Source organism: Manis pentadactyla, chromosome 4 (genome assembly GCF_030020395.1).
Source record: "Manis pentadactyla isolate mManPen7 chromosome 4, mManPen7.hap1, whole genome shotgun sequence".
Classification (NCBI taxonomy): domain Eukaryota; kingdom Metazoa; phylum Chordata; class Mammalia; order Pholidota; family Manidae; genus Manis; species Manis pentadactyla.
Window position 1 is genome coordinate 73,722,317 of NC_080022.1, and position 27,743 is coordinate 73,750,059.

Sequence of the window (27,743 nt, forward strand, 5' to 3'; positions counted from 1 at the left end):
GGGCTCCCCACCCTCATTTCCTGGCATCTGGCACAGGTGAAGCCAAGGATAATGATCTCTTCAGAATGCAATACTGGAAAGTACACAGAATCTGAGACTTAGCGATAGTTACTGTTCCTCGTATGGGAGACAAATGCAATAGTGAAACAATTTTGGGTCAAGGGGTTAAATCACATGATAAGCCACTTCTGGTAACTTGGAAAAATGTGTGTTTACCTATTCATATATATAGGGGGAAAGAAAGATACCTCCAGACCAACATTTTTCCAAAGAGAGAAATCAAAGAGTGATGTACAGCAATGGGGCCATTTAAAAGTTCTGTTTCCTTCCTGGTCCTTCATCTTCTGGAAGGGGTCCTGAGCAATTCACTTATCCAGCTTAACAATAATGGCTATGAAGGCATTGTCATTGCGATTGACCCTGATGTGCCAGAAGATGAAACACTCATCCAACATATAAAGGTAAGTTTGAAATGGTAATTATCCATGCTTTTAAAAAAAAAATTTAAGTGTAATGTTGTGATAGAGTAACCATGAGTTCTATAACTTCAGCTGGATGATACTGTCAAATTATTTTCATGTCTGAGTCTCAGTTTCTTCAGCTATAAAATGGAAATAATACAACATAGTTAACCACTAGGATTCCTGTGACAGATGAGATGATAAATGCAATGTACATAAGTTGATGCACAACTCAGAGTTGATACATTGTTGTGCTTAGTCTATATTTATTGGCTTTGGATGATGTCATTGAAAATTATTTAGTTCTGCACTAAGGCAGGGCCAGAGCCAACTACATTTGACCATGTGAGATGCACAGAGGATAACTTCTTTGCCTAATTTTATCAGTGGCTTATAGAAGATTACCATTTTATTATCCTAATTGTAACCCTCTTGATCCCAATATAGGAACACAAGGTGTAAATTTCTGAATTAAGAACAGCTCTGACCCTTCCAATGGGAGGAAACCCTGCATTTTACCAGGCTATCCTTAGGGCTGCTTAGCAGCCTCACCTCGCTTGTTACTTCTGTCAGGGGAAGGAAAACTAGGGGAGATGAGTCCTGCCGCACTGGCAGAGATGTCTGACTGTTGTAACACAGAGAGATTACAGAGGCTGTGTACATAGCAAGCAGCTCAGAGTAAAAGGGAAATGCCTTATGAAAGATCACCCTGGAATCAGGCTATAGCACAATGAGGGGCACTATTGTGTGATAAGCACAGAGCTGGTCTGTAGAAATGGAGATAATAATAAGACTTTCACAATAGACTTTGCAAGGATTAAATTTAACAACATGTTCATACAAGGGAAGCTGAGTGAAGAGTACATGGGAATTTTGTACTTTTTGTGTCTTCTGTAAATCTAAAATTATCTTAAAAATTTAAAGAGAACTTTAAAAATGCATGTACAGTGCCTGGTACATAGTAAGAGTTCGACAAATAGTGGGCATAGTCATCAGTCACTTGAACCCTTTTAGTCCTTCCAGATGCAAAGGGTTCATTTTTTTTAACCAGTCCAAAGGGATTGAAGCTTGTTTCTGGGCAAAGTTCCTAAGTATGAATTCAGAAGCGAATAGTGCAAGGGCCCCAAGGCTTGCTCCCAAAGGTTCCATGCTCTGAGCAGAAGCAAACCCAAAGAGATGGAGTTTGGAGAGAGAACCATCTCTGCCACCAAGAGGAGTCTGGGGCTGGAGACGTGCACCAGATGAGGGGGAGGGAAGCTGACCTGTTTGACTGGAAGACTGTCAGGTATTTCCGCCACTGCTGGAAGGGAAATTCATACTTTTTGAAGTCTCTCAACAATCAGAAACCTTGGGTGAGTTTTTGATTGCCTCTAAACTTAGAAATGGAATCAGCAAAAATGAAGTAGCCACTTGGAGCAGTGGGATAAGGTAAGTGTGGGAGAAAATGTGGCCGGCATGTTTCTGTCTCTGGATAGACAGTCTATGGGGCTCAGGAACATGCTAGAAGGAGAACACAGATCATCTCTAATGACAATGGGAATTTGTATTTATATGGTGCTTTGGAGCTTCCAAAATGTTTTCACCTCACTATCTTTAGGAGTTTTCCTCCTAAGAAATGTACTTCTCACTATAATTATTATATTGGCTTTTGGCACGAGTCCTAAAAAAGTTAAGGATGAGGTAAGTTGTTTTCCCCATTTCCTTCTCTGTAACACAACACTCTTTTGAGCAGAAGTGTGCTCAGAGTCCCTGACTTTGAGTTCCTCCCTGCCTGCTGCTCCAGAGGGACCTCACCCTGGCACAGGTCTTCATGGACCCTGTGCCGCCTTTCCTGGCCATCCCTCACTCCCTGCTTTCTGAGGAAGACTCTCCGGGTGCGCTGTGTCCTTCAGCTGTTTAACACTTGCTTCAGCAGGACGGTCCCAAAAGTTTCTGCACCTACAGGACCAGCAGATGGCGCTGAAGCCGTTCCATCCACTGCACCTACCCTCTGGCCAGTAGCTGTGGAAGTAGTAGGAACACATTTATAAAATAAGTCAGAGATAAGCTCAGTCTCTCTCTCTCATGCGCGCACGCGCGCGCGCGCACACACACACACACACACACACACACACACACACGAAAGATACACACTAGAAGTAGTTTGGGGTGTCCTCAATACAAGGGAGCCTAGGCATCTCCGGTCTTGGCACTCCTGGACAGTTTACCACTCATCCATAGCCACGTCATTGATCATTCATTCATTGAGTCACTCACTCATTTATTCATTTGTTCATTCAACCAACAAATATTTACAGAGCACTTACATTATGTCAGGTACCAGCAATCTAGTGAACAATATACTATCCCTGTCCTTAAGGAATTACCAGCTTGTCCTATAAACTGTCATCCTCAAACTTCTCCAAACTTCAAACGTTTAAATATCTATTTGAATATAGACACCTTCTCAAAATCTGGAACATATGCAAAAGCAAAGGTCCCTTATTAATGTTGTCATTAAAATATGAAAGTCGAGCATTTCATGCTGCTTATTCCTCTTCCTGGCAGAAGAAGAAAAATCATATTTTGCAAATCAAACTATAATATAATAGTCGAACATAGGAAGTTTTATACCTACTTTTCAACTTTTTGGCGATCTTGGCTCAGTGTTTTTACTTTTTAAAATTCTACCATGTTAAATTCTCCTGGTGATTGTTAAAAATCTGGGGGTTTTTTTGGAAGAAGGAAATGCAAATCATTATGAGAACATTTTTTAAATTAACAAGGCAGTCATTATTATCACTACTTGAAAGAAGAGAAAGTAAGGTTCAGAGAGATGAAATTAATTTCCTGTTTTCCATGAGCAAGTGACAGAGCAGGATTCACCCCTGTAACAATACCCAAGTACTATCTCCCCAAGTAATGATGAAGTTTTTGCACCTAAGGGCATTGGAGTCTGGTCAGTCTGGTCAGCTCCAGTGAGGACTTCCCTCCTGAATGATCCCTTTTACCTCTTGCATTATCAGTTTCTTTCCTTTAACATATACATATGTTATGATAGTTTCCCTTTTTAAAAAACAAACAAAACTCCCTTGTCCTAAAGTCCTCCTTCAGCTACTGCTTCATTTCTCCACTCCCCTTTAATTTATAGAAAACCATCTTGACCTGCTGTCTGCAATCACAGCCTCTGCTTCCTCACTTCCGACTCTCTGAATTCGTTCACCTCTACCTGTCGTCTCCATTCCACTAAAATGGCTCACTCAGGTGGCCAAATCCATTGCTCAGTCTTAGTCCTCATCTTACCTGATTGCTCAGCAGCATTGGACAACAGTGACCACTCTCTCCTTCCTGACACACTCAGCCCTGCCTTCTGATTTCTTCCCATGTGCCAGCGCTCCTTCTGAGTCTTCTTTGTGGGCTTCTCAAATTCCCACCTCTAAACGCTGGGGGCCCCCAGAGCTCAGTCTTCAGTCCTCTTCTTTCCTTTGTCTACACTCACTTTTGCATTTTTCAGTCTTCATAGACCCAGTGCCCCTTTCTATAATAAATACCGTGTTAATACCCTCTCTACTACCATGTTATGATGTATATCTCAGGGAATCTGCACAGGCATTTTAATTTAGCACTACAGCCTTTCATTTTACAGAAGTAAAGTTAGGTGTAATTTGAAAAGAAATCATATAATTATGCCACTTCCTCATATCTAAGAGCACTGTACTAAAAATAAATACTATCATAACACTTAGTTAGATAGCCCTCAAGAGGGCTCAAGGAAATTGATGTCCCAACATAAGTGGTGGAGCCGGGATTAATGTCTACCTCTGGAGTCTGTATTGTCAACCATTATATTGTGACATAGAGCATGTGGTAAGTACTCAAAATGTTTAGCTACTACTATTATTAAAAGGTATTTCCACATTCCCCCTTCCCATCTTGATAACTTGTCTTTGGAAATATGAAATATCAATGTAAATATGAATGTTGGCAATTTTGTCACAGTTTTCTTATTATGTATCCTTTTTCCCAGGACATGGTGACCCAGGCATCTCCATATATGTTTGAAGCTACAGAAAATAGATTCTACTTCAAAAATGTTGCTATTTTGATTCCTGAAAAATGGGAGACAAAACCTGAGTATCAGAGACCGAAACTCGAGACGTACCAACATGTGAGAATATCAAGTTTGCATTTCAAATTTCTCCTTTGATTCACATTTTCTCATTAAAATATTCTAGAAGCAAATGAAATTGTTTCAAATGACTCTGGTGTATGAATAAGATCAATTTAGTTGCTAAAATTTTGTTATGATAAAAACTTAAAATTCCAGGCTGACGTTGTAGTTGCTGAACCTAACCCTCCAGGCAATGATGAACCCTATACAGAGCAGATGGGAAAATGCGGAGAAAAGGGCGAGAGGATCCATTTCACTCCCGACTTCCTAGCAGGAAAAAAGTTGACTGAATATGGACCACAAGGTATGCATAGAGATGAAGTATTCTGCCTCCTGTCTCATAATTTAATAATTTTATGTTAAAAATAGATCAAGAATAGTATTATCTTTCTGAGTAAGTACATATAAGCCCAAAAAACTATTATAGTGTGTTTTTTCACTTAAAACCAGTGAATTTCTCAGAAATTTAACTTTTAATATTTTTCACAGATGTATAAATACAGTATTTTTAATTTTTAGAAATTATTATAAAATATCAGATAATAATTGTAAGTTAGTTTAATACATAGTGTATGTTTTTGTGGATCTGTGGAGAGACACCTCAACAAAGTAAACAAACCTCCTGCCTGTAATTCAGGTAGTAGCCACCAGATGGCGGAGTCTCACCGTGCTCTCAGACATTTCTGTGCATTCAGATTCTCAAAGGATTTTGAGAGTCTGATCTCAGTAGTTAGGACAGGACTCAGGGGAATCTGCATTTTTAACATGCGGATACTGGCCAACTGTGGACCATACTTTGAGTACTAGGCAGAATATCTTTGTGACTCAAAACCTTGTGACTAAGTAAAAAGTTCAGTTTTCATTCACAAACTGTTACTCCCATGTGAACTACATAGAGCAATATTTGGAGAAAATATTAAAAGAAACAAGAATGGAGTATATACAATACGTACTTTCCAAGTATACTCAAATATTAACTAATTAACTAATAACTACTACTAAGTTTCTTTAATATCTTGAAAAGATTAGAACCAGTTTGATGTTCTTCATTTAAATAGTCGAGGCAGAGAAAACAAGCAAATGGAAGAGCTCTGGCGTCCCATGCCCCACCCTCCAATACACCAGAGCCTTCACAGACCTTACCAGAAAGAGGTGTCAAACACACACACCTCTTTGTTGTTCTTTTACAGTACTCCATTTCACCTCCATAACAGGAGCAGAAAATGCCCAATGTGTGGCTCAATAAACACGTGTTGACTTGATTTACCTAACTGCTCTGCCTCACCCCCCTCCTGAGCCCACTCCTGCCGTCGCCGTCACCATATATATAGTGTCATTCCTTTAAAATCTCTTTCTATACTGTGACTCCATGCCTGCTCCCTCACAATCTTCTCTTGCCTTTGAGAGGTCAGGTCATCAGTTGTTCCCCAGCACCTACAGCATGCTGTAATTCCTAATGTGAGATACTTGGGCTTCCTTAGCACATTCCCCCTCACTTAACCCTCTAAATTTAGCCTATCTAGGAATTTAGAATCCAGAAAAACTGAGCTGTATATGAGTCACTAAGATCCATCCAAATTCAACAAATACTCCCTGAATGCCTAGTAACTTCTAGACACTATGTACCAAGACATGACAATGAAGAAGTCATATGCCTGTCCTCGTGGAGACACATGTCTGGTGTGAGAGGCTTCCAAGTGAGCAGCAATGACAATATAGCCTGATAAGTGCCCTAATGGAAGGGAAGTGCAAAGGAAGGGTACGGATTCATTTGGGGATGTCAGAGAAGGCTTCTAGTTGGAGATAAGCTTGACTTTGAAAGAAGAGTAGGAGTTACCCAGGGAGAGTTAGGGAGAGAGCATTCCAAGCAGAGGGAAAATATGTAAAAGAGCATGGTGTGTCTCTAGCAAGAAAAAGGAGTTCAGGAATTCATTGTGATTATAGAGTTTTGGAAGTGGGTGGAGGACAGCAAGACATATGGTTATGGAGAGAAACAGGCCTAGATCACCTGAAACCTTTTATGCCAGCTCAGAAGTTGGGCCTAACCCTGAGTGTCACGGGGGAGCCACTCAAGACTTGGGGACATAGCCAACTGGGTGGCTGTTGCAATAATTTAGGAGTAAGTGGCATAAGACTGGAAAGATGAGAAAAGGTCAGAGCAGAAAGGCAGAGGCAGAAGAGGCAGGCTCTGAGGTTTGACCAGGCAGGCGCCATGAGGGAGAAGGACCTGCTGGGGATGCTGCCGGCTGCCCTCTGAATGCCTCCGGCTCCCACGGCAGCCTGCATGGACCTTCATCCTTACACTTGCACTGCTAGACATTTTAGTGATTTGATCCTGCGTGCCACCTGCTAGACTGTGAGCTATGTGAAGACAGTACACTGATTTCATCTTTGTATGAATAACTAACTGCCCGGCACTTACTAGGTGCCTAATTAACATTGGATGAGTCAAAATAAGTAGCTCTATTTTACAGAAATGTGCAGTTGCCATATTAGATTTTTCTAAGGAAATCAAATCTTTAACTTAAAAAAATTAACATAACAAAGTATAATTAATTTCAGAAGAATTACTTTCTCCCAGAGTGAGAAGGTATTTTGCCATTTTTTGTAATCAGGTGTTTAAAATATTTTCTCACAGGAAGGACATTTGTCCATGAATGGGCTCATCTACGATGGGGAGTATTTAATGAATACAATAATAACCAGAAATTCTACTTACTCAATGGAAAAAACAAACCAGTAATGTATGTATATTTTGATTTGACTCTTCACAAAATATTTTAAATTGCAAGCAATTTTTTCTTGAACTGATTTTAAAAATACCAGTCTGTTTTCTTATTTTCTGTCATTTTCTCTTAGTTCCTTCTTTTTCAGATTCTTACAAAACTATCATTTTTGTTCAGTTCATAAGTGCTTCAATTAGTTGGATTCTCTACTCTGCAGCTACAAATCATTTGCTTCTTTTTATGTGTGTGAACAACTGTAAGAAATCCACAGGTGCTATGCTCAGTGTCTCCGTCTTCCTACACCAGAATCGATGATATAAACACAGCTAATGGGGATCTTCGGTACCTTGTGGTCAGACTGGTATCTGTGGACTTTGTCGGGATGATGGACTTGGGAGGGATTAAGGAATTTACCTGAAGGACAGCCCAAATATCAAAACAAAACAGAAAATTTCTCCAGTTTGAATTAAGCCTAGAGTGGTGTCAGTAGAAAGCAAACTGATCACTTCGGCAGCATTCTTGGCTGCCACGATTTTATGAATGAGTTCTTTCACCCTACAGTTTCAGTGCACATAAACTGCTTTAGTACAAACATAAAAGGAAACTTCCTCATTTACTTTGAAGAGCTAGCATAATTCAGATACTAAAACCTGACAGATGGCATGAAAAAGAATTCTGTAGATACAGCTTTCTAAAAAAGATTTTAAATAAAAGGATAATAAATTACATCTAGCAGAATTCAGGGAATCACAAAGGCCAAGTAGGATGTTTCCCAGGAATCCAGGATTGTTGTGATATTAGGTAAATAATGTAGGCTACAGAGCAAAGAAGAAAAATAAATGATTATTCCAATAGATTCTCGAAAGGAATTTGATAACCTTGCACATTTATGCCAAAGCTAAAAAAAATAAACACCTCTTTTCAAAGGCTGAAAATTGGTACCACACCCCTCTTCGACTTCTGCTTCTAATTCTGTTCACCTGGTGACTGGTTAAGGAGAAGCGCTCAGCTTGGTTGGGTCACTGTCAGCACTCGGCTGTTTCCAAGGGGAGTTGCACTGGGCTCCGAGTTCAGTCCTGGTTTCCCATTTGTCCCACAGGAGCACTACTGCTCTCTTTCCCCTCTCTAGTTTACATTCAGACTGTCAGCTTGGGCCACTTACATTGCATTTTCCCTCATTGTTATATTACTTCAGGCATAAATAGACAAAAGTTGTGTCAGAGGCTTAAATGGCACACCTTTTCTGGAAAGCAATGTGGTGACACATACCAAACCTCTAAAATTTTTCCCATTTCTTGATCCAGAGATTTCATATTTAAAAATCCATTTTAAGGGAAGTGATAGAATGAGCTGTATCCACAGACTTCCTATATTTCAAACATTTACTCTGGGACTCCAACATGTAGCAAACATGGAAATAAAGTCAAAATTTTACGTGAAATTTTATTTATTCACTGAAGTTTTATCTTTAGTACTGGCAAATTGGGGGAGCCAAATTAAATAAATTAGGCTATGTTCATATTACAGTATCAAAACATGAAGTTATTAAAATCATATTTTGAAGGATATTATGAATTATATATTAAAATTTTTAACTTACTAACATACTAAGTTTTTTAAAAGGAGAAAGCAATGCTATATATACATATATGCATACATATATATATATATATATATATATATGCAAGTTTATGCTGATACATAGAGAAGGAAATGCTTCAACATGTTGAAAATAGTTTGTTTCCTATGGTGGGACATGGTTTTTTTTTTTCTTTATACTTTTTTGCTGTTTTCCAAATATTCTACAGTGTTCCTATATTGTTTATATACTACAAAAATAAGATGTGGGGGAAAGGCATTCCATTAATGATAGCAGCAAAACTCATAAGCATATAATATAAAGAAAAATCTAAAACACGAACATACAAGAACTATGCAAAAACTGTATGGCATAAACTAATTAGAGAAAAAAAACCAACAACAAGAAATGTCAGCAAGCCTGAGGGAAAAAGGCTTCTGATTTTCCAGGAATGAGGGGAATAGATTAGGAAGAGGCTCAGGACTTTGGTCCTTATTAATTCCAACAGCAGCCATAAGCCAGACAGCCTTTTGGCTGCATGGCAACAAATTCTGATACCATTTTGAGAATCCCTCAGATACTTCCTGCAAACAGAAATGACTGATGAGAATTTAATGATTTTGCTATTTAAGGGCATGTATTTGTTTCTTGAATTATGAGAGGATATCTCAGGTAAGGAGGACATCTGTAGAACCTGACCACAGTCTGACCCTTTGAAATGATCACATCATCTACACACTTAATCTTGATATATTTTCAGGTGTTCAGCAGCTATTACTGGTAAAAATAGGGTACAGACGTGTCAGGGAGGCAGCTGTGTCACCAAATCGTGCAAACTCAACAGAGTAACGGGGCTGTATGAAGAAGGATGTGAGTTCCTACCTGATCTCTCTCAGACTGAGAAGGCTTCCATTATGTTTTTACAAAAGATTGATTCCGTAAGTAACTGTCCTTTTTGTTTTCCTTGACACTTATGAATTTAGTGAGGTTTCTTACCCCAGATGCTGCAAGGCAGGATCAGATTTCAGGAAATCATCAGTGAGAGCAGATCAGCAGATCAGCAGATTCTCTTGGGAGTACAAAACCAGGGATAAAGTCATAACTTCCCTTAACCTTTCCTTAGGGCCATTCTTAGTTCTCCATCATCTCCCTCTGACTAGTTTTTAGTTTAAGTGCTTAGAATTTCTTCAAATATCTTTAACGCAAATAAGCACAAAAATTCTTAGTTAAACAAGAAATTTTCCCAGAGTGGTCAAGCCCTTCTTTTTATCAGTCAATAAGGGCATGATCAGTAGCCTTTAATTTAACTTTCAGAGATCTCTTTTCAGCCTTCATATTTGCTTTTGCTTGTTAACTGAAATTTTCTGCTTTTAAGAGTTGTGGTGTCCTTAGGAAGATTGTACATAATTTTAATAGTTTAAAAATAGTTCTTATTGTATTTTTAGTGACTAAAATAAAATCACAAGTTTAGATCATAAAATAAACTTGACAAATTATCCTTATTATTGCTAAATATATACATCTGCAAATATGTGCAAAGATTAAATACATTAGCTAACTGACTTTAGTGGGGAGCCCCTTTTTGTTAAATATGGTTTCCTTTTGGAATAAAGGGTGAAGCAACTTGCAAGAGTCTTTCCATAACAATGTGGCATAAGTTTTAAAAATGTGAAGCACTATGGTTCAGCAGTCCATCCTTTGGTCTGGATTTACAGTTCATTCCCAGACTTCAAGAACGGGTCCAGATTTTGTGTTTTCAGTTAACCACAGAGTTAACCTGATGTACAGCTAGCTAGGTTTGAGAACTTCTGCCTAGGGTTTACTCAAAAGTTTTTCAGGTTCTTTATTAAAATGTAGCTATATGATAATATGGAAACACTACCAAAATGACCTGGAATACACAAATAAAAAGAAAAATAAGTGTTTTACAGCTAAGGATTACTTGCTAAATTATTGGAAACCCAGATATTTAGGATTTTTAATTGAATAATAATACCACAAAATCACTGAGAGAAGGAATAAGGTTATACTTACTTTATACACTGTGCCTCCTTTTAAAATCCCCAAATGCTAGGAATATAGACATTTAAGAACACTGTTGGTGTTGAAAGTGGGAATTGCAAGGTGTTGGTGGGTGGGAAGTAAAAGGACAGAGAGATAAGATGGTACCAGGAGAGAAATGTTGAGATGCAGGTGGCTTGAAGACAATAGTGATGGCTTGAAAAAGGGAGGAAGGAAGCCACAAGCAGATAAATAGATTGCTGAAGAGCACTTAGGGTCCAGTGAGGTTGAAGACATGGTTTGGGATAGAAACTCTGGATGGTGACTGTGATTTTTCCCTAGCAGTGTGCTGCAGAGAGTGTGGACCTGAGCCAAGGTTTGGGGTTAGCAGGGCAGACTGGGAAGGAGGGCAAGGGATTAAAATATTTTAAATGGAGATTTAAAATGTTTTAACTACAAGGGATATAATATTTTAAATGTGGATTTGTAGTACTTTAATCAAATTATTAAAGGTTTGAATAAGTCTATCATAGAGAGAATATCATTCTCTGTATCATTTTATTGACAATTTCAGGTGGTTCAATTCTGTACAGAAAAAAACCACAATAAAGAAGCCCCAAACCTCCAAAACCAAAAGTGCAATCTCCGAAGCACGTGGGAAGTGATTCAAGACTCTGAGGACTTTAAGAAAACCACTCCTATGACGACAAAGCCACCCAACCCCACCTTCTCGCTGCTGCAGATTGGACAAAGAATCGTGTGTTTAGTCCTTGATAAGTCTGGAAGCATGTCGGTATGTTCAGTGAGTCCCTGTCTTCTGGATGTTGGTCTCACACTTGCAGGCATTACAATCTGGCCAAAGCTTGGCCAGGAGGGGAATAAACAAAACTTTAAGGGTCAGAATAGTTACAACACTAACTTTGACACCAGAAATGCCCACCTCAACTTTATTCAACAAAAATTTACCATCGTGTCTCACTTGCCAAATTAAATTAGCTTTCAGTTTATGAGTGAAGATCTGATAAATGATGTGGTCATGATATTTTTTGTTTCACTGAAATATATAGGTCTATTGAACTGTTACTAAAGTACTAAACACATGATTGAAATAAAGCATAATTCTGGCTTTATCTTTTAGGGCCATTTATAGAAAGGCCCTGAAATTCTACCCAAAGAAGCTACTAAGTATAAATGAGAAATATTCCTCCCTAGAAGGATATACCTTGAGTAAACTTGTCATTTACTCAACACTGAGGCTGCCACTTCCAAATTCCCTCTAAACTGTTTTTAGTCTGCCTATCTAAACCCAGCCTGACTGATTTTCTTCTGCTTTCCATCCAGATTGGTGATCGCCTTAAACGACTGAATCAAGCAGGCAAACTTTTCCTGCTGCAGACGGTTGAGCAAGGATCCTGGGTTGGGATGGTGACATTTGACAGTGTTGCCTACATACAAAGTGAACTCATTCAGATAAAGAGTGGCACTGAAAGGGAGGCGCTCATCAGAAGTTTACCCAGTGTGGCCACAGGAGGAACATCCATCTGCTCCGGGCTTCGATCAGCATTTACTGTGAGACAACTTCCCCTACCATAGCTTGCGAATGTTTGCAATTTACATCTAAGAAATTCCCCTCTCCAGTGTTTTCATACATGCCTAGCATCTAGATGAATCAACCAAGAGCAGATCAAAGGTTCAAATGATGCAAAGACACAGGCACCCAAAACCATTGTTAACTGATTCATTCACACTTCTAGGCTCTTCTGCATCTGTGCATTCATGCTTTCCTGCATTCATGCTTGCATTCAAAACATTCATGGTGTGCCTTCTACATGCCAGGCATCAGCCTGAGCTTTAAAAATACCATGAAGGCTAAACAGACACACCACACCTGTCACAGAGTTTATAATCTTATTGGGGGAGACACATTAACTACACAGTCACCAAATAAGTGTGCACTGATAAACTGTAATGAGTGCAATGAAGGAAAGGTACACAAGGAGGTCAGAGAGTTATCTTCTATAAAGAAAAATGAGCTCTGAATTATGTTTAAATGTTGAGGTAGTTTAACACTCCAAACTTTTGGGTATACAGGACCTCCTTTTGGGCAAGTAGCAATTTATTTATTGAAGCAGGAGGCCGTAGGAACTGTACCCAAGTTGTATTTGGGGTCTATCCAAAGATACCATCTTACCATACAATCGTGTCATCTCTCTACTTAAATATTAAAGTCTCCCCATTTTCAGAAAAATTAAATAAAAATTTCTCTATCTGGTATTTAAGTTCTTCCGTAATATACTTTAATCTACCTCTTCAGGCTTAAATAGCAGGGACTGTCTTCCAGGTATCCTATGTTTAAGCAAATTGGACTACCTGTCATTCAGAGCTTCCACACCTTTGCCAAACCAACTCACCACTTAGAGTACTTCCCCTGTAACTCAAATCACACTCACTTTTCAAAGATTCATCCACATATCACCTACTTCTTGACAGCATATGATTCTTTTAACCATATAGAAGCTCTTTTCTGAATACTATGACTATTTTTTAAAAATCTCTTATGACTTCTAGGCTTTTCTGCCTTTCCTAATCACATGCTTCACTCAAGCAAAACTTCTTTAGAGATAGGACTTGTATTTTTACCTCCCAGGCTGCTGGCACAATATCTTTTATACCAGAGGCTCTCAATAAATAAAACTGAATTGTCAGTGGGGCTCTTCCAGATCCCAAAGAAGCAACAGGAATATTTAGTTTCCACTGTGAAGCTCAGTTGCCTAAAAGTGGTTTATATTGTGTACATAGTCAGCTGCAAAGCCTCTCTCCAGTGTGTGTGCATCTGGGTTCTCTGGCCTCTGATACCCACCCAAGCTTTAATTTAAGTGCAAAGGAAGGATGGAAATTGATGATGAAATTACTGATGTATCACACTAAACTCCGGCTGTGCAAATCCTAGGGGAGACTACTAACACCACGTGGCCTGGTGGTGAAGAGAATACTTCTGGTTCTACGTTTTCCACTCAGATGGCTGAGACAGGGTGAGGGGTACACTGAAATTTAGACACTCTTCCTGCCCAGTGGAGTCTGGGTGTAGGGCAGGAGGAGCTTGTATGTAACTTTAGGGTTACGAGGTAAAGGACCTTGGGTCCTACACTGTCCTCAAGTTCTCCACTGGTCCTGCTGTAGGACTCTGGTCAAGTCTGTCCTGGGCTCCTGGCAGTGGTGTCTGCTAAGGCGTGGCCACTAGACTTAGATTATTTTCTTGGCTTGATCAGGGTCCAGTGGTTCTCCCTGCTCACTCAGCCCCAGCTGGCTCTCACTATTGGAGCACAGCCCTGAGCACTCCCACGTCTTCCATCCAGCCCCCAGGCAGGCTGTACAACCTCAGCCTCTATGGCAAAATGACCTGTTCTTTGGCCTGTTAAATCTCAAGTCAGCTGCCTTCTGTCTCTGCTATGAGGTGTGCAGAGATTCCTGCATGTCTCCATGACATTCAGCAGTGATGGGGGGTGGGACAAGGGAATCCAAATGAAGCCCCGTCTCTGGCCTCTCAGGCCCTGGCAGCTTGGTCACGTGGACGCCACAGCCACAGCTGATAGTCTCCTGGGCTCTGGGCTCCCTCAGTGTCATCAGTCACAGGTTTGCTATCTTCCCTTGTGTGCAGCCCCCTCTGAGTTTCTCAGAGTTGGGTGGAAGTCTCCTCTGCTCTCAGCTTTCCTGTCAACCTACTTAAGATGACTTTCCTTCTGAGAGTCTGGTCCGGAGTGGGAGGGTACTTAGGCTTGATTGCTTGTTTCCCCTACTTCTGGGTCTTCCCTTCCACTCTTTTTAGGGGAAGACTGGACTCTTGCCTTCTTCTTCTTAAATGAATAATGCTACTCTTTAATCTAATTTCCCTTCTATCATAATCTTTTCCAACACTGGCAGAAGGAGTGCCTTCTCTATACCATGTAGAAAACTATAATCTGTTTCCAGTGGGAATAGTTGAGAAATAGGTGTCATAGGACAGCTAAGAACTGGGGCTTAATAGGTATAAAATGTTTTGTTTTAATCACAGGGGATATAAAAATTTTAGTAACTCATGTGACATGGGTACTGACCAGTCAGAACCAATGTCAGTCATTTGGCTGGTGAATATCATACAAACTAAAATCTGCCGTGGGTCTAATACCCCCAAATATTATCCCCATTAAATGAGGACAGTTTCTGAAGGTCTCTGGGAACCTCTGAAAGCCTGTCAAGAAGAGATCATGAGAAGGAAACTAGAAAAACCTTCTTTGCTGCTTCCCTAGTGCCATCCATCCCTGGACCTGCTCTGCACCCCACTTTGTAGAGACCCTTATGGAGCAGGCTAACCAAGAGAAAAGACCACTCTCAAGTTAAATGTATGCTGCTGATTTTAAACTGTATCATTTCCAGACAGAGAGATATTTGACCAATCTCAGATGCTTCTGTATATCCCTTCTGAAACTTCTTTTCTCATTCCCTTTAAATGCAGTTTTCCCAAATACACTGGGCACTCTGAGTCTGATAATTCATGTCCTGAATTATGTCCTTAGGTGATTCGGAAGAAATACCCAACAGATGGATCTGAAATTGTGCTACTGACGGATGGGGAGGACAACACTATAAGCTCATGCTTTAATGAGGTGAAACAGAGTGGAGCCATCATCCACACAGTCGCCCTGGGACCCTCTGCAGCAGGAGAACTAGAGCAGCTTTCTCAAATGACAGGTGACACATGATCTGCCAAGTCCCACTATATTGTCTCATCCACTGGACTGTGAGCTCCAGTGAACTGGGGAGTAGGGGAAGGGCAGGATAGGGAGAGATGGGGATAATCTTATTGGCCACTAGCTGCCCTTAATCCCCAATGGCCATTAAAACTAACTCCATTCATTTATTTTAAGACCTTGGTTCTAGGATTAGAGCAGTCTGGAGACGATGCGGCCAGCTCAGCATTCTACTGAGGACTTGGGACTCTAGTTCCAAGACACTTTTTAAGGACTGGAAAGAATTTAAGAAGTTAGTGGAAGTACTCGCCTCCAGTTGACAGCTGGCCAAGAGAGTCAGGGGAGACAGGTGATAAGCCACTAACTACAGAAGACCATGATACATGGAGGTTTATTAGCAGTAGAAAGTACAATGAGACACAAAGAATGGAGCCTTTGACTTTATGTGCAGGAGGAGAAGGGTCCGGGAAAATGACATGTGAGTTGCAACTTTAACAAGGAATAGCAGGGAATGGCAAAGGGCACCTACTGGACCATGCAGAAATCACTCAGAAAATGTACACTACAACGCAGTTTCTCTGTAAAACATTGATATACTATGCTTTTAACTCCCACACTCAGACAGATGGTTAAAGTAGATCGTGTATGTCCCTGGCTTCTTTAGCTGAGTAGGTAGGCACAATTTCACTTAACTTAGGACCAGCATTGTGGATATTAGTTATTATGCTAAGTTGCCTTCCAAAGCAGCTAAAATGGCAGGACTGTTTGCTCCTAAAACTCCCTGTCTTAATCTGGGTTTCCTAGAAGCAAGCCTGACACAGAGATTTGGGTGCATGTGATTTGCAGAGGGAGAGCTCTCAGGAGAAAGGGAAAGTAGGAAGTAGGGTAGGGCCGGGCAAGCACCTAGGCACAGATGCGGATTTAGAATCTAGCTAAACCTCACCCAACAGCAGGCTCTGCATTTAGAACCGCATCACAGACTTGGTCCCATCTTGAGGCAAGCAGGGCTGACCTTTTGTGTCTGTTGGTCAGTGGCTGTGGACTGTCAGGGCAGGGCAGAAGGGAGGCACATGTTCTTTGTCTAACGTGGTGGCCCCTTTTGGTAAGGCGATTCTCTGGAGGAGGAGGCAGCTATATGCCGTTAGGAGTGAACACTTAGAGCAGCTGCGGAGAGAGGGGGGCCTAGTAAGGGTATCCAAGTGAGGCACCAACAGCGCTCCCAAAATACTTCCCTTAGACTTTGGATGGCATTAATAGTTTAAAAGTGCTTTCACATCAACTTTCTTAGTTACACCTATTCTAAATAGACCAAGACTGCCAGGCCTGGTGTATAACCTCATTTTTACTACATATTGTATTTTTCTATCACTAGCCCTTGTCAGCTCTTATTTCTTGGCTGTTGTAACATACACATCTTTTCTGATTTAGGAGAAAACTCAAAAGTCAAACTTGCTAGGATTATGTCTAAAATAAGAAGAAAGCAATAGGCTTAGAGTAAGGCTGAACGGGTTCTCTCTTATGAAAGTGAATGACCTCTAAATTATGAAATTTTATACTAGTTTTGGCCTATCAGAAATTCACGGCTGCTTTGCAGACAGTTGACGTAGCCAAATGACTAAGATGTTGCTGAAGCTATTATTTAGTAGAATTAAAAAATTAATATTGACTTCTGAGTTAATCTGGACACCTATTTGATGTTAATAATTAATACTTTAATAACACAATAGCACATTTACTTTATATATTCTGCTATCTTAATAATAGCTAAAATGTTGCAAATACTTGCTTTCTAGAGAATAACTTCTGATAACATAATTGCATTTTAGGAGGTTTAAAGACATATGCTTCAGATCAGGCTCAGAACAATGGCCTCATTGATGCTTTCGGGGCCCTTTCATCAGGAAATGGAGTTGCCTCCCAGCGCTCTGTCCAGGTCAGAGTTCTCACCCTTTGGTTTTTCATGTATATAAATAAATACAGCCAATGAAGAGTTTAATGACCAAGAGTTTTAAATCTACATTCTTCTAGTAGTGAATTAAAAGTAAAATATAGAAGTTTCAGGCTATTAGACATTATTCCTAAAACACAACACTACTCATTTAAACAAGGCAGTTGGTGAATTAGTGTTTACTTGTTTGGAAACAATACTAAGTGACTGCCTCATAGAAATTAGCAACATAAACTATAACGGGTCCAAGATTTATTTTTTAACATCTCTTAATTGGCACCAATAGCAATATATTTGGCTCAGAATTTTCTTCAGAGTAGATCATCTCAATACAAATTTTATGGGACAAGTGTTGAGGGATTACTTGCTCTATTTTTCCATTACCTCAAATCCCTAATATTTGCCAAGATTTTTATACAGTGGATAGGAAGTGCTTTGTATGACAAAAAGCCCATGGTGTCCATCCAGACACCTGGATCCTGATCCTGGGTCTGTAGCAATGGGCAAAGAAGTTCACTCCTCTGGGCCTCCGTTTCTCAGCCAGATATAAACCAAAAAACTTTCATGGGCCCTTCTGGTTCTAAAATTTCAAGAAAACCAAATTTTCTTTCAAAAATCTTAGGACTATTAAAAAAAAAAAGACAAATGTATCTTAAATGCTTTTGTCTAATAGTTGCAAAAGTTACTCACTTGTATTTTTTAAAGTGAAGAATGAATGATCAGCACTCATACCTGTGTGAATTATAATTTTTATTGTGAATGTTTGGATAAAGGTATAGAAATAATATAACATCAAAACCAAATAATGACAAAATTTCAAAACAGTAGGCTTTCTGGTCTACCAATGTAGTATGTATTCAATCAAGGAAGATAGCAATTGTACTCATTTGAGTATCCTAGTTCAGATTTATAAAATTAAACTCAAGAACATGTTTAGGAAATGGGAGGAATGTGTCTTAGAAAAGTTATTAAACTGATGAAAGGACAAGTTCACAGTTAAGCAGTTTGTGCCCATTACTTTTGAGTTAAAGGGACCTAACAAGAGAGAGAAATAAGCAGGACTCATTGCCCACCTGCCACAATAAATCAGATTTAAAAGCCCTTCACTTTCTCTACATCCAACATTGTAATCTACCTATGAACTAGAAAGTCCAGTTCCATGACTAGGCCACCCTATCATCTGATAGATAGCAATTTAAGGACAGTAAATATGTAGGAGATAATCCTCAAAATCACATTTTCACAGAAGTCTTGTTAACCCTTCCCTACTTTGACCCCTTCTCTGTAGCTCATTCATTTTACTCCAAAAAACAAATCAGCCTAGGCCCTTGACTCATTTCATTTATCTTTACAGGGACTGCAATAATACTTGATCTAGCAATTAGCTACTGGCAATTCAAATAATCCACACATGGGTGAAAATAAGACTTTATAGTCTAGCAAATGAGATGAGTTGTATATACCAGTTAGTATAAAGCAAAACACAATTTGAGAATATCAAAGGGCTGACAGAAACTAAGATTCTACAGTAGGAGGGAGAGATTATTTGCAGTTGGTGAAATGGACATCAGAGAAAGCATCATGGAAAAAGTAACATTTTAACTGAATCTTGGAGTCTAGGTAAGGCTTAGACAAGTGGAATGAACATATAGATTTCAGAGAATATGATAAAGTCTTAGAGTCAGGGATTCATGAGGATACTTTAGGGAAGTGGTCTGGTTTGAGTGTAGGAATAAACTTTGTTGAAGCTAAGGCTATAAAGGCAAGCTGGATCATAATTTTAAGTCCTAAATATCAAACCAAGGACTTGGGCATCACTGAAGGCTTTTTAATTGGACAACTAGGAGTTGGGGGCAGAATGGAAGGAACTATGTGATAGGAGCTGTATTCCCTGGAAAGTAAAGAGTTGTTGTTTTAACAGCTTGAGAGTAAGGGATCAATCCTTCAGAACAATCAGTGGATGAACGGGACAGTGACTGTGGACAGCACTGTGGGAAATGACACTTTGTTCCTCATCACCTGGACAACACAGCCTCCCCAGATCCTTCTCTGGGACCCCAGTGGAAAGAGACAAAGTGGCTTTGTAGTGGACACAAACACCAAAATGGCCTACCTCCAAATCCCAGGCACTGCCCAGGTAACGAGTCAGCTTTTTCCTTCTCACAATAAAATAACATTTTGATAGAATAACTACAGCTTTTTTAAAATTAAAGTACAGTTGATACACATTCTTATACTGGTCTCAAGTATTCAACACAGTGGTTCAACAGTTACCCACCTCACCCCCACTAGTGCAGTTACTATCTGTCAACATAGGAAGGTGTTACAGTATCATTGGCTATATTTTCCACGCTGTACTACCATCCCTGTGACCAACTTATATTATGATTGAGAATTTTTGTGTTATCTCCCTCACCTCTCTACCACCCACCCCAACCCTTCCTACATGTTAACCACCAGTCACCTCTCAGTACTAGTTTACTCCTTTTGTTTTGTTTTGTTCTTAGATTCCACAAATAAGTGAAATCATATGGCATTTGTCTTTCTCAATCTGCCTTATTTCACTTAGCATAATACCCTCTAGGTTTCTCCATGTTGTCACAAATGGCAAGGTTTCTTTTTTATAGCTGAAAAATATTCCACTGTGTGTATGTACTACCTCTTCTTTTAATTAAGGTATCATTGATATACAATCTTATGAAGACTTCACATGAGCAACAATTATGGTTTCAACATTCACCCATATTATCAAGTCCCCTGCAACTCCATTGTTATCACTGTCCGTCAGCATAGTAAGATGCTATAGAGTCATTACTTGTCTTCTCCATGCTAAACTGCCTTCCCCATGACCTACCTGCATTGTGTGTGTTAACTATAATGCCCTTAATCCCCTTCTCCTTCCCTCTCTACCCATCCTCCCCAACTCCTTCCCTTTGGTAACCACAAGTCCTTTTGTGGAGTCTGTGAGTCTGCTGCTGTTTGTTCCTTCAGTTTTGCTTTGTTGATAATTGACAAATGAGTGAAATCATTTGGTACTTGTCTTTCTCTGCCTGACTTATTTTACTGAGTATAACACCCTGTAGCTCCATCCATGTTGTTGCAAATGGTAGGATTTGTTTTCTTTTTATGGCTGAATAATACTCCATTGTGTATATGTACCACTTCTTCATTATCCATTCATCTACTGATGGACACTGAGTCCCTTATCTTGGCTTTTGTAAATAGTGCTGCAATAAACATAGGGGTGCATATGTCTTTTTGTATCTGGGATCTTGTTTTCTTTGGGTTAATTCCTAGCAGTGGAATTACTGGGTCAAATGGTATTTTGATTTTTAGTTTTTTGAGGAAGCTCCATATTGCTTGCCACAATGGTTGAACTAATTTATATTCCCACCAGCAGTGTAGGAGGGTTCCTCTTTCTCTGAATCCTCACCAGCATTTGTTGTTTCTTGTCTTTGATGTTGGCCATCCTAACTGGTGTGAGGTTATATCTCATTGTGGTTTTAATCTGCATTTCCCTGATAATTAGGGATGTGGAGCGTTTTTTCATATGCCTTTGGCCATCTGTTCAGACCCTCTGCACAGTTTGAATTGGGTTATTTGTTTTTTGGGTGTTAAGGCATGTGAGTTCTTTATATATTTTGGATGTTAACCCCTTATTGGATAAGTCATTTACAAATATATTCTCCCATACTGTAGGATACCTTTTTGTTCTGCTGATACACAGAAACTTTTTAGTTTGATGTAGTCCCATGAGTTCATTTTTGCTTTGTTTCCCTTGCCTGAGGAACTGTGTTCAGGAAAAAGTTGCTCATGTTAATATTCAAGAGATTGTCACCTATGTTTTCTTCTATGAGTTTTAGGGTTTCATGACTTACATTCAGGTCTTTTGATCCATTTTGAGTTTACTTTTGTGTATGCATTTAGACAATTATCCAGTTTCATTCTCTTACATGTAGCTGTGCAGTTTTGCCAACACCAGCTGTTGAAGAGGCTGTCTTTTCCCCAATGAATATCCATGGCTCCTTTATCATGTATTAATTGGCCATATATGTGTGGGTTTATGCCTGGGCTCTCTATTCTGTTCCATTGACCTATGGGTCTGTTCTTGTGCCAGTACCAAATTATTTCAATTACTGTGGCCTTTTAGTAGAGCTTGAAGTTATGGAGCATAATCCCCCAGCTTTGTTCTTCCTTCTCATGATTGCTTTGACTACTTGGGGTCTTTTGTGGCTCCACATGAATTTTAGAACTATTTGTTCTAATTTGTTGAATACTGTCGGCATTTTGATAGGGATTGCATTGAATCTATAGATTGCTTTAGGCAAGATGGCCATTTTACAATATTCTTCCTAGCCATGAGCACAGATGTATTTCAATTTAATGGCATCTTCTTTAATGTCTCTCATGAGTATCTTGTAGTTTTCAGGGTAAAGGTCTTTCACCTCATTTGTTAGGTTTATTCCTAAGTATCTTATTCTTTTTGATGCAGTTGTAAATGAAGTTGTTTTCCTGATTTCTCTTTCTGCTAGTTCATCATTAGTATATAGGAATGCCACACATTTCTGCATATTAATTTTGTATCCTGCAACTTTGCTGAATTCAATTATTAGTTCTAGTAGTTTTGGGGTGGATTATTTAGGGTTTTTTATGTACAATACCATGTCATCTGCCAACAGTGACAGTTTAACTTCTTCCTTATCAATCTGGATGCTTTTTATTTCATTGTGCTGTCTGATTGATGTGGTTAGGACCTCCAACACTATGTTGAAAAAAAGCATCCTTGTTTTGTTTCCAATCTTAGAGGAAGGCTTTCGGCTTTTGCTGTTAAGTATGATGTTGGCCATAGGTTTATCATATATGGCCTTTATTATGTTGAGGAACTTTCTTTATCCATTTGTTGGGCATTTGTAAAATACCCATTTTATCATTAATGAATCTTGAATTTTGTCAAATGCTTTTCCAACATCTATTGAGATGATCATGTGATTTTTGTCCTTTTTCTTGTTGATGTGTGTACCACCTCTTCCTTATCTATTAATTTTGATGGACACATTGGTTGCTTCCATATCTTGGCTCTTATAAATAATGCAGCAATAAACACTAGGGGTGTATATATCTTTTCATATCAGGAATTTTGTATTCTTCGGGTAAATTCCTAGAAGTGGAATTACTGGGTTGTATGGTATTTCTATTTTTAGTTTTTTGAGGAACTACCATACCACTTTCCACAGTGGTTGCATCAAGTTACATTCCCACCAACAGTGTAGGAAGGTTCCCTTTTCTCTACATCCTCACTAACACTTGCTATTTCTTGTTTTTTGGATAGTGGCCATTCTGACTGGTGTGAAGTGACATCTCATTGTGGTTTTGATTTACATTTCCATGATGATTAATGAAATGGAGCATCTTTTCATGTGCCTGTTGGCCATCTGTATTTCTTCTTTGGAAAGTGTCTGTTCAGGTCCTCTGCCCATTTTTTAATCAGGATATTTGTGTTTTTTTGGTGTTGAGTCATATGAGTTCTTTATATATTTTGGATGTTGACCTCTTATCAGATAAATCACTCACAAATACATTCTCCCATACTGAAAGTTGCCTTTTTGTTCAGTTGACCATAGCTTTTTTTAATTGAGTGGTTGGTAAAAGGAGAGTCAGTATTAAATAGAAGAACAAGGAAAGTTCTCCATCCAACTGAAATCACTCAGGATGACAGAAAGACAAGAGAAAAGAAATTGGTGATATTTCTCCCAGGTACTAAAAGGAGAACCTTCAAATTACCTTAGTCAAGATGCAAAGTGTTCCTTGAAGCTTTGGGATCATGGAAACCATTTCTTCTACCTCAGGAACCCATCAATTGAACCCTGTTCTTACAAAAGCAAGGCAATGATAAGGACATAAGCTTTCTGGCTTTATTTTCCCCACCTAGGATTTTTTTCACAACAAAAACCAAGTAGTAGTCCAAACATACCAAAGGTTCCTTGGCTTACTGAATATCAAAGACCTCCTCAGATATGCTTGTAATACATTTACATCAGGCAGGCTCTACCTGTTCATGGTACTAAAGTTAGGTCTGTGTATCACCTGCAGTTACTGACTGGAAATCTCTCCATTTGTTTGGTCAGGTTGGCAATTGGAAATACAGTCTGCAAGCAAGCTCACAAACCCTGACTCTAACTGTTACCTCTCGTGCATCAAGTGCTACTTTGCCTCCAATTACAGTGACCTCTACAATGAACAAAGACACAGGCAAATTCCCTAGCCCTATGGTAGTTTATGCAAAGATTCACCAAGGAGCCTCACCAATTCTCAGGGCCAGTGTCACAGCCGTGATAGAATCAGTGAATGGAAAAACAGTTACTTTGGAGTTACTGGACAATGGAGCAGGTAACCACTCAACAAATTGAAAACTGCACCTTTCTTTTCCAAGAAGCAAGCAGGGAAGAGCAGGAGGCAACGGTCTGGTGAGGACAATTAGAAGCAGGAAGTCCAGCACTGGGGGTCTGGCTGGGAGAGCTTTCTGCTTCCCAATTCCTGTATTTCAAAATATTGGGAAACATGAAGAATGCCTACCTTTAGCTTCTGCTCAGCCCAAACACATTAGTGGCTCAAGTTCAATATGCTCAAAGACACCAGGCAGTTGTCAGAGGGTATTCCATACTCTCTAGAAAGGGAAGAATGAAAATTAAATAAATTTAAATTAAATAGGAAAATTAATCGCTACTTGGTGTTAGGTTTTTGTGTGAAAATATATATATGTATATATATCTTCATTTTCATCTTCACCACACACTTTCAAGATATTATCCCTACACTACAGATGAAGACATGAGGCTTTCCCATTTGAAGCAGCAGAGACTGATATGAGTGCAGTTATATGTTAATCCTGTATCTAATGGACTCTATATTATCTTGCCCCCAAAGTGAAAATCCTGCCCATTGTTTTTGTATTTAAGAGATCTAACAGGGGAGAGGGAGAAAGAGAGTTCTACATCTCCTTCTGGGAGGAACTTCAAGGATTACTGTGATGCAAGTAACCTTATTAGAACAAATTCTGTAACTGAATTCCCTACCTAAATCTGCCCTGGTGAGAAGCTGTGAACTTTTGAAAAATTATCATATAACATTTCTTCATCCCCTGTAATATACAGCAATTCTGTTCAGTTCTGTACTGTTACTTTGTTCTGTGTTGGATGTAACAGAGACACATGATATGAATCTCTGACTTCCAAAATAAAAACAGTAATTTAGGAAGAGAAGATGTACACATATGAAACTACACACACACACACACACACACACACACACACACACACACAAGAAGTAAAGTTCTAAACTACGGGAGATAATGCTGGATTATCTTTGCTTTGAAAATTTTTAACCCACATATGAGTTGGAAATATACAAATGTCCAGTAACATTTAGGATATTCATTAATTCCTTCATTTCCCCGACAAGGTGCTGATGCTACTAAGGATGATGGTGTCTATTCAAGGTATTTTACTGCTTATGATACAAATGGTAGATACAGTACAAAAGTGTGGGCTCTAGGAGGAAAGAATGCAGCCAGCCAAAGGGCGATGCGCCAGCAGAATGGAGCCATGTACATTCCTGGCTGGATTGAGAATGGTAAGTAATCTGGAATAGCACACCTGGCTTAAGTGAAAGGGCTTGGGATCAGGGGAAACTATTAAGCCTGTGTGGATAATGGTACAGGATTAAATCAGGGTTTCCCAAAGGTAGCATTATTGATATTTTAGGTCACATCATTCTTTGCTATGGAGGGCTGCCCTGTGCATTGTAGGATTCTAGTATCATTCCTGGCCTCTACTCACCAGCTATCAGAAGCAGCACCCACAGTCATGACAATCAACAATGTCTCCAGACATCATCCTCTGTCCTCTGAGGGCAAACTAGCCCCAGTTAAAAACCACAGATCGCAAGTCGTTTTTGACCGCCTCAGTTCAAATGCCAGCCCTCTCCCAGATACAGTATTTTGGGCTTCACTTTCCTCAGTTGGAAAGTAGGTATAATATTACCCCATAGGATGGTTATGAGGAATAAACAAGGAAATGCACCTAATAAGCTTTTGCTGGTAAATAATAAATGTCCAATAAATGTTTATTCTTTTTGATAAATTTTAAAACATTCTGTAATGTAACTCCATGATATTGGCACTTCCATAGAATAACAACAACACACAAATTCGGGCTTGTTATCTATGTCAACATCACCATAAGCCCACTGCCTCCTTTCCTCATTTGTCCTCTGGCTCAGACCAGGGAGAACAGTAGATGTACACAATCCTGGCCGGCACACTGAGCCCACATGTCAGCGGGTGGGAAGATTTTGCTCTAAGAACCACAGCCCCACTATACTCTTGGTCATGAACACTTGTCCTGGCCTAGAGCTGGAACTGGGACCACGATCATCCCTGATGGACCAGTTGGCCATCGATCTCTCCTCTGTCCTGGGCAGGTCTTTTCCTAGTGCTGATGTGTAACAAGAGAAGCTCCTCCATGAAGCTTCCCACCGTCTTCTTTCTTGAGTTTATGCTCAGTAAAGGGAAAATTCTGTGACATGTGATATCTCCTCATGCAAAGGTGATCATAGAAAAAAACGGTTTAAAGGACACTATTGCTTCCGAAGCTCTTTCATGTATTTCAGCTTATTTTATTCTCATTTGCCCTTCTTTTTGAGTTAGGGGAGGAAGGCAAGGAGGGGATTGGTTTAGGGGCTGTATCTAACCTTATGCTCAGTGCTTTACTTACGTAAGTACATTGCTTTCTCCTAATCATCTCATTTTACAGAGGCTAGAGGGGTTATTGGACCACATAACTAATAGTGATAGCACCTGGCTTGGCATTGGGAAGCCATGTTCTTTCCTCCATCCTTTAATTCAGTATTAGTGAACTGAATACTAAAAATGTCCTGCTAAAGTACCCACTTCATCTTTGCCCAAGACCAGATTAATGAGCATGAAAATCAATCTGTCTTTATAAACAAAATCTTTAAGGGCTAAAGCAGTAAAGCTTCTGAGAAAATAAATTTTGTATAGTGCCCATGTTAGGGTATTATGGAAGAGTTTTACTAAAGAGACCATCAGAGAACCCTACTGACTGAGCAGGCCAGGGTGTTCTTTGAATTCCAGGACTACTTTTATACAACCTTTCAACAAGAATGTGAAGGAAATTGGGATTGCTACAAAAACTAGATTCCTATGTATATGTTGACAAAATCAGAAGTCCTTCAAAAGCATAAAATTTGAGAATCCCTAATATAAAACTTTCATGAGAATCTACAATCTAATAAGAAAGATAAAATACAAACATGTTGGAAGAGAAAAAAAACACACAGAACAAATGATCAAGGCAATTTTTAAAGGCCCAGATGATTAATTACCAAATAAATAGGAAAGATAATGAAATCAACCATATCATTTAGTTTAAAGAGACTTCTTGAGGCAGTGTGTAAAGGTTTAAAACAGAGGTAGTATTTAAATTGACCTCAAAAAGCAAAAAAATAGGAAAAAAAATAATTCCATGACAAGTGTTATAAAAATAAATTACCAGTCATTCTACTATACATCCAGGAAATATGTGTGAGATAAAGAACTGTGATTGTCTCTTTGCTTTATTTCTGTCTGATGCAAACCAATTTGGGACCTTTACAACAAATAGTTAAAATGAATTTTGTATGTGGGAAGAAGGAAGGAAAGGGGGAGGGTAAACTGATAATAAAACAGTAGGGAAGTATAGCCTTATAGTGGTGTTGCTTACCAGGTATTATAATGTAATGCAGGTGAAGTAAAATGGAATCCACCAAGACCTCAAATCAATAAGGATGATCATCAAGGAAAGCAAGTGTGCTTCAGCAGAACATCCTCAGGAGGCTCATTTGTGGCTTCCAATGTCCCAAAGGCTCCCATACCTGATCTCTTCCCACCGTGTCAAATCACCGACCTGAAGGCAAAAATCCAAGGCGACAAGTTCATTAATCTGACTTGGACGGCTCCTGGGGATGATTATGATTATGGAAGAGGTAAGATGAATGTGGTATGGACCCTTTAGAGGAGTTTAGCAGCCAAGCGAAGTGCAGGAGGAGGAGAGGAAGGCAGGTGTGTTGTGATGCATATGGAGGGTATAAGGCAG

General features: G+C 39.4%; 1 protein-coding gene and 1 long non-coding RNA gene across 2 annotated transcripts in view; one reads left to right on the forward strand and one right to left on the reverse strand.

Annotated features, from left to right (window-relative positions):
* Window positions 1–242: 242 nt before the first annotated feature.
* Window positions 243–27,743, forward strand: part of CLCA1 (chloride channel accessory 1) — a 28,919-nt gene continuing 1,418 nt past the window's right edge. Inside the window, exons 1-13 of the mRNA XM_036890313.2 lie at window positions 243–461; window positions 4,468–4,608; window positions 4,768–4,915; window positions 7,250–7,355; window positions 9,677–9,854; window positions 11,492–11,710; window positions 12,259–12,486; window positions 15,471–15,645; window positions 17,471–17,577; window positions 19,514–19,729; window positions 23,718–23,979; window positions 25,051–25,221; window positions 27,394–27,633. Of these exons, the coding sequence (XP_036746208.2) occupies window positions 300–461; window positions 4,468–4,608; window positions 4,768–4,915; window positions 7,250–7,355; window positions 9,677–9,854; window positions 11,492–11,710; window positions 12,259–12,486; window positions 15,471–15,645; window positions 17,471–17,577; window positions 19,514–19,729; window positions 23,718–23,979; window positions 25,051–25,221; window positions 27,394–27,633 (2,353 nt within the window). The 5' untranslated portion in view covers window positions 243–299. The remainder of the gene's footprint in view (window positions 462–4,467; window positions 4,609–4,767; window positions 4,916–7,249; window positions 7,356–9,676; window positions 9,855–11,491; window positions 11,711–12,258; window positions 12,487–15,470; window positions 15,646–17,470; window positions 17,578–19,513; window positions 19,730–23,717; window positions 23,980–25,050; window positions 25,222–27,393; window positions 27,634–27,743) is intronic.
* On the reverse strand, window positions 22,556–27,495 carry LOC130683377 (uncharacterized). Its single transcript, XR_008997051.1, has 3 exons — window positions 27,372–27,495; window positions 24,166–24,256; window positions 22,556–23,456 (listed from the first exon to the last, which is right to left on the reverse strand). It is a non-coding gene; the product is annotated as an uncharacterized LOC130683377 (long non-coding RNA).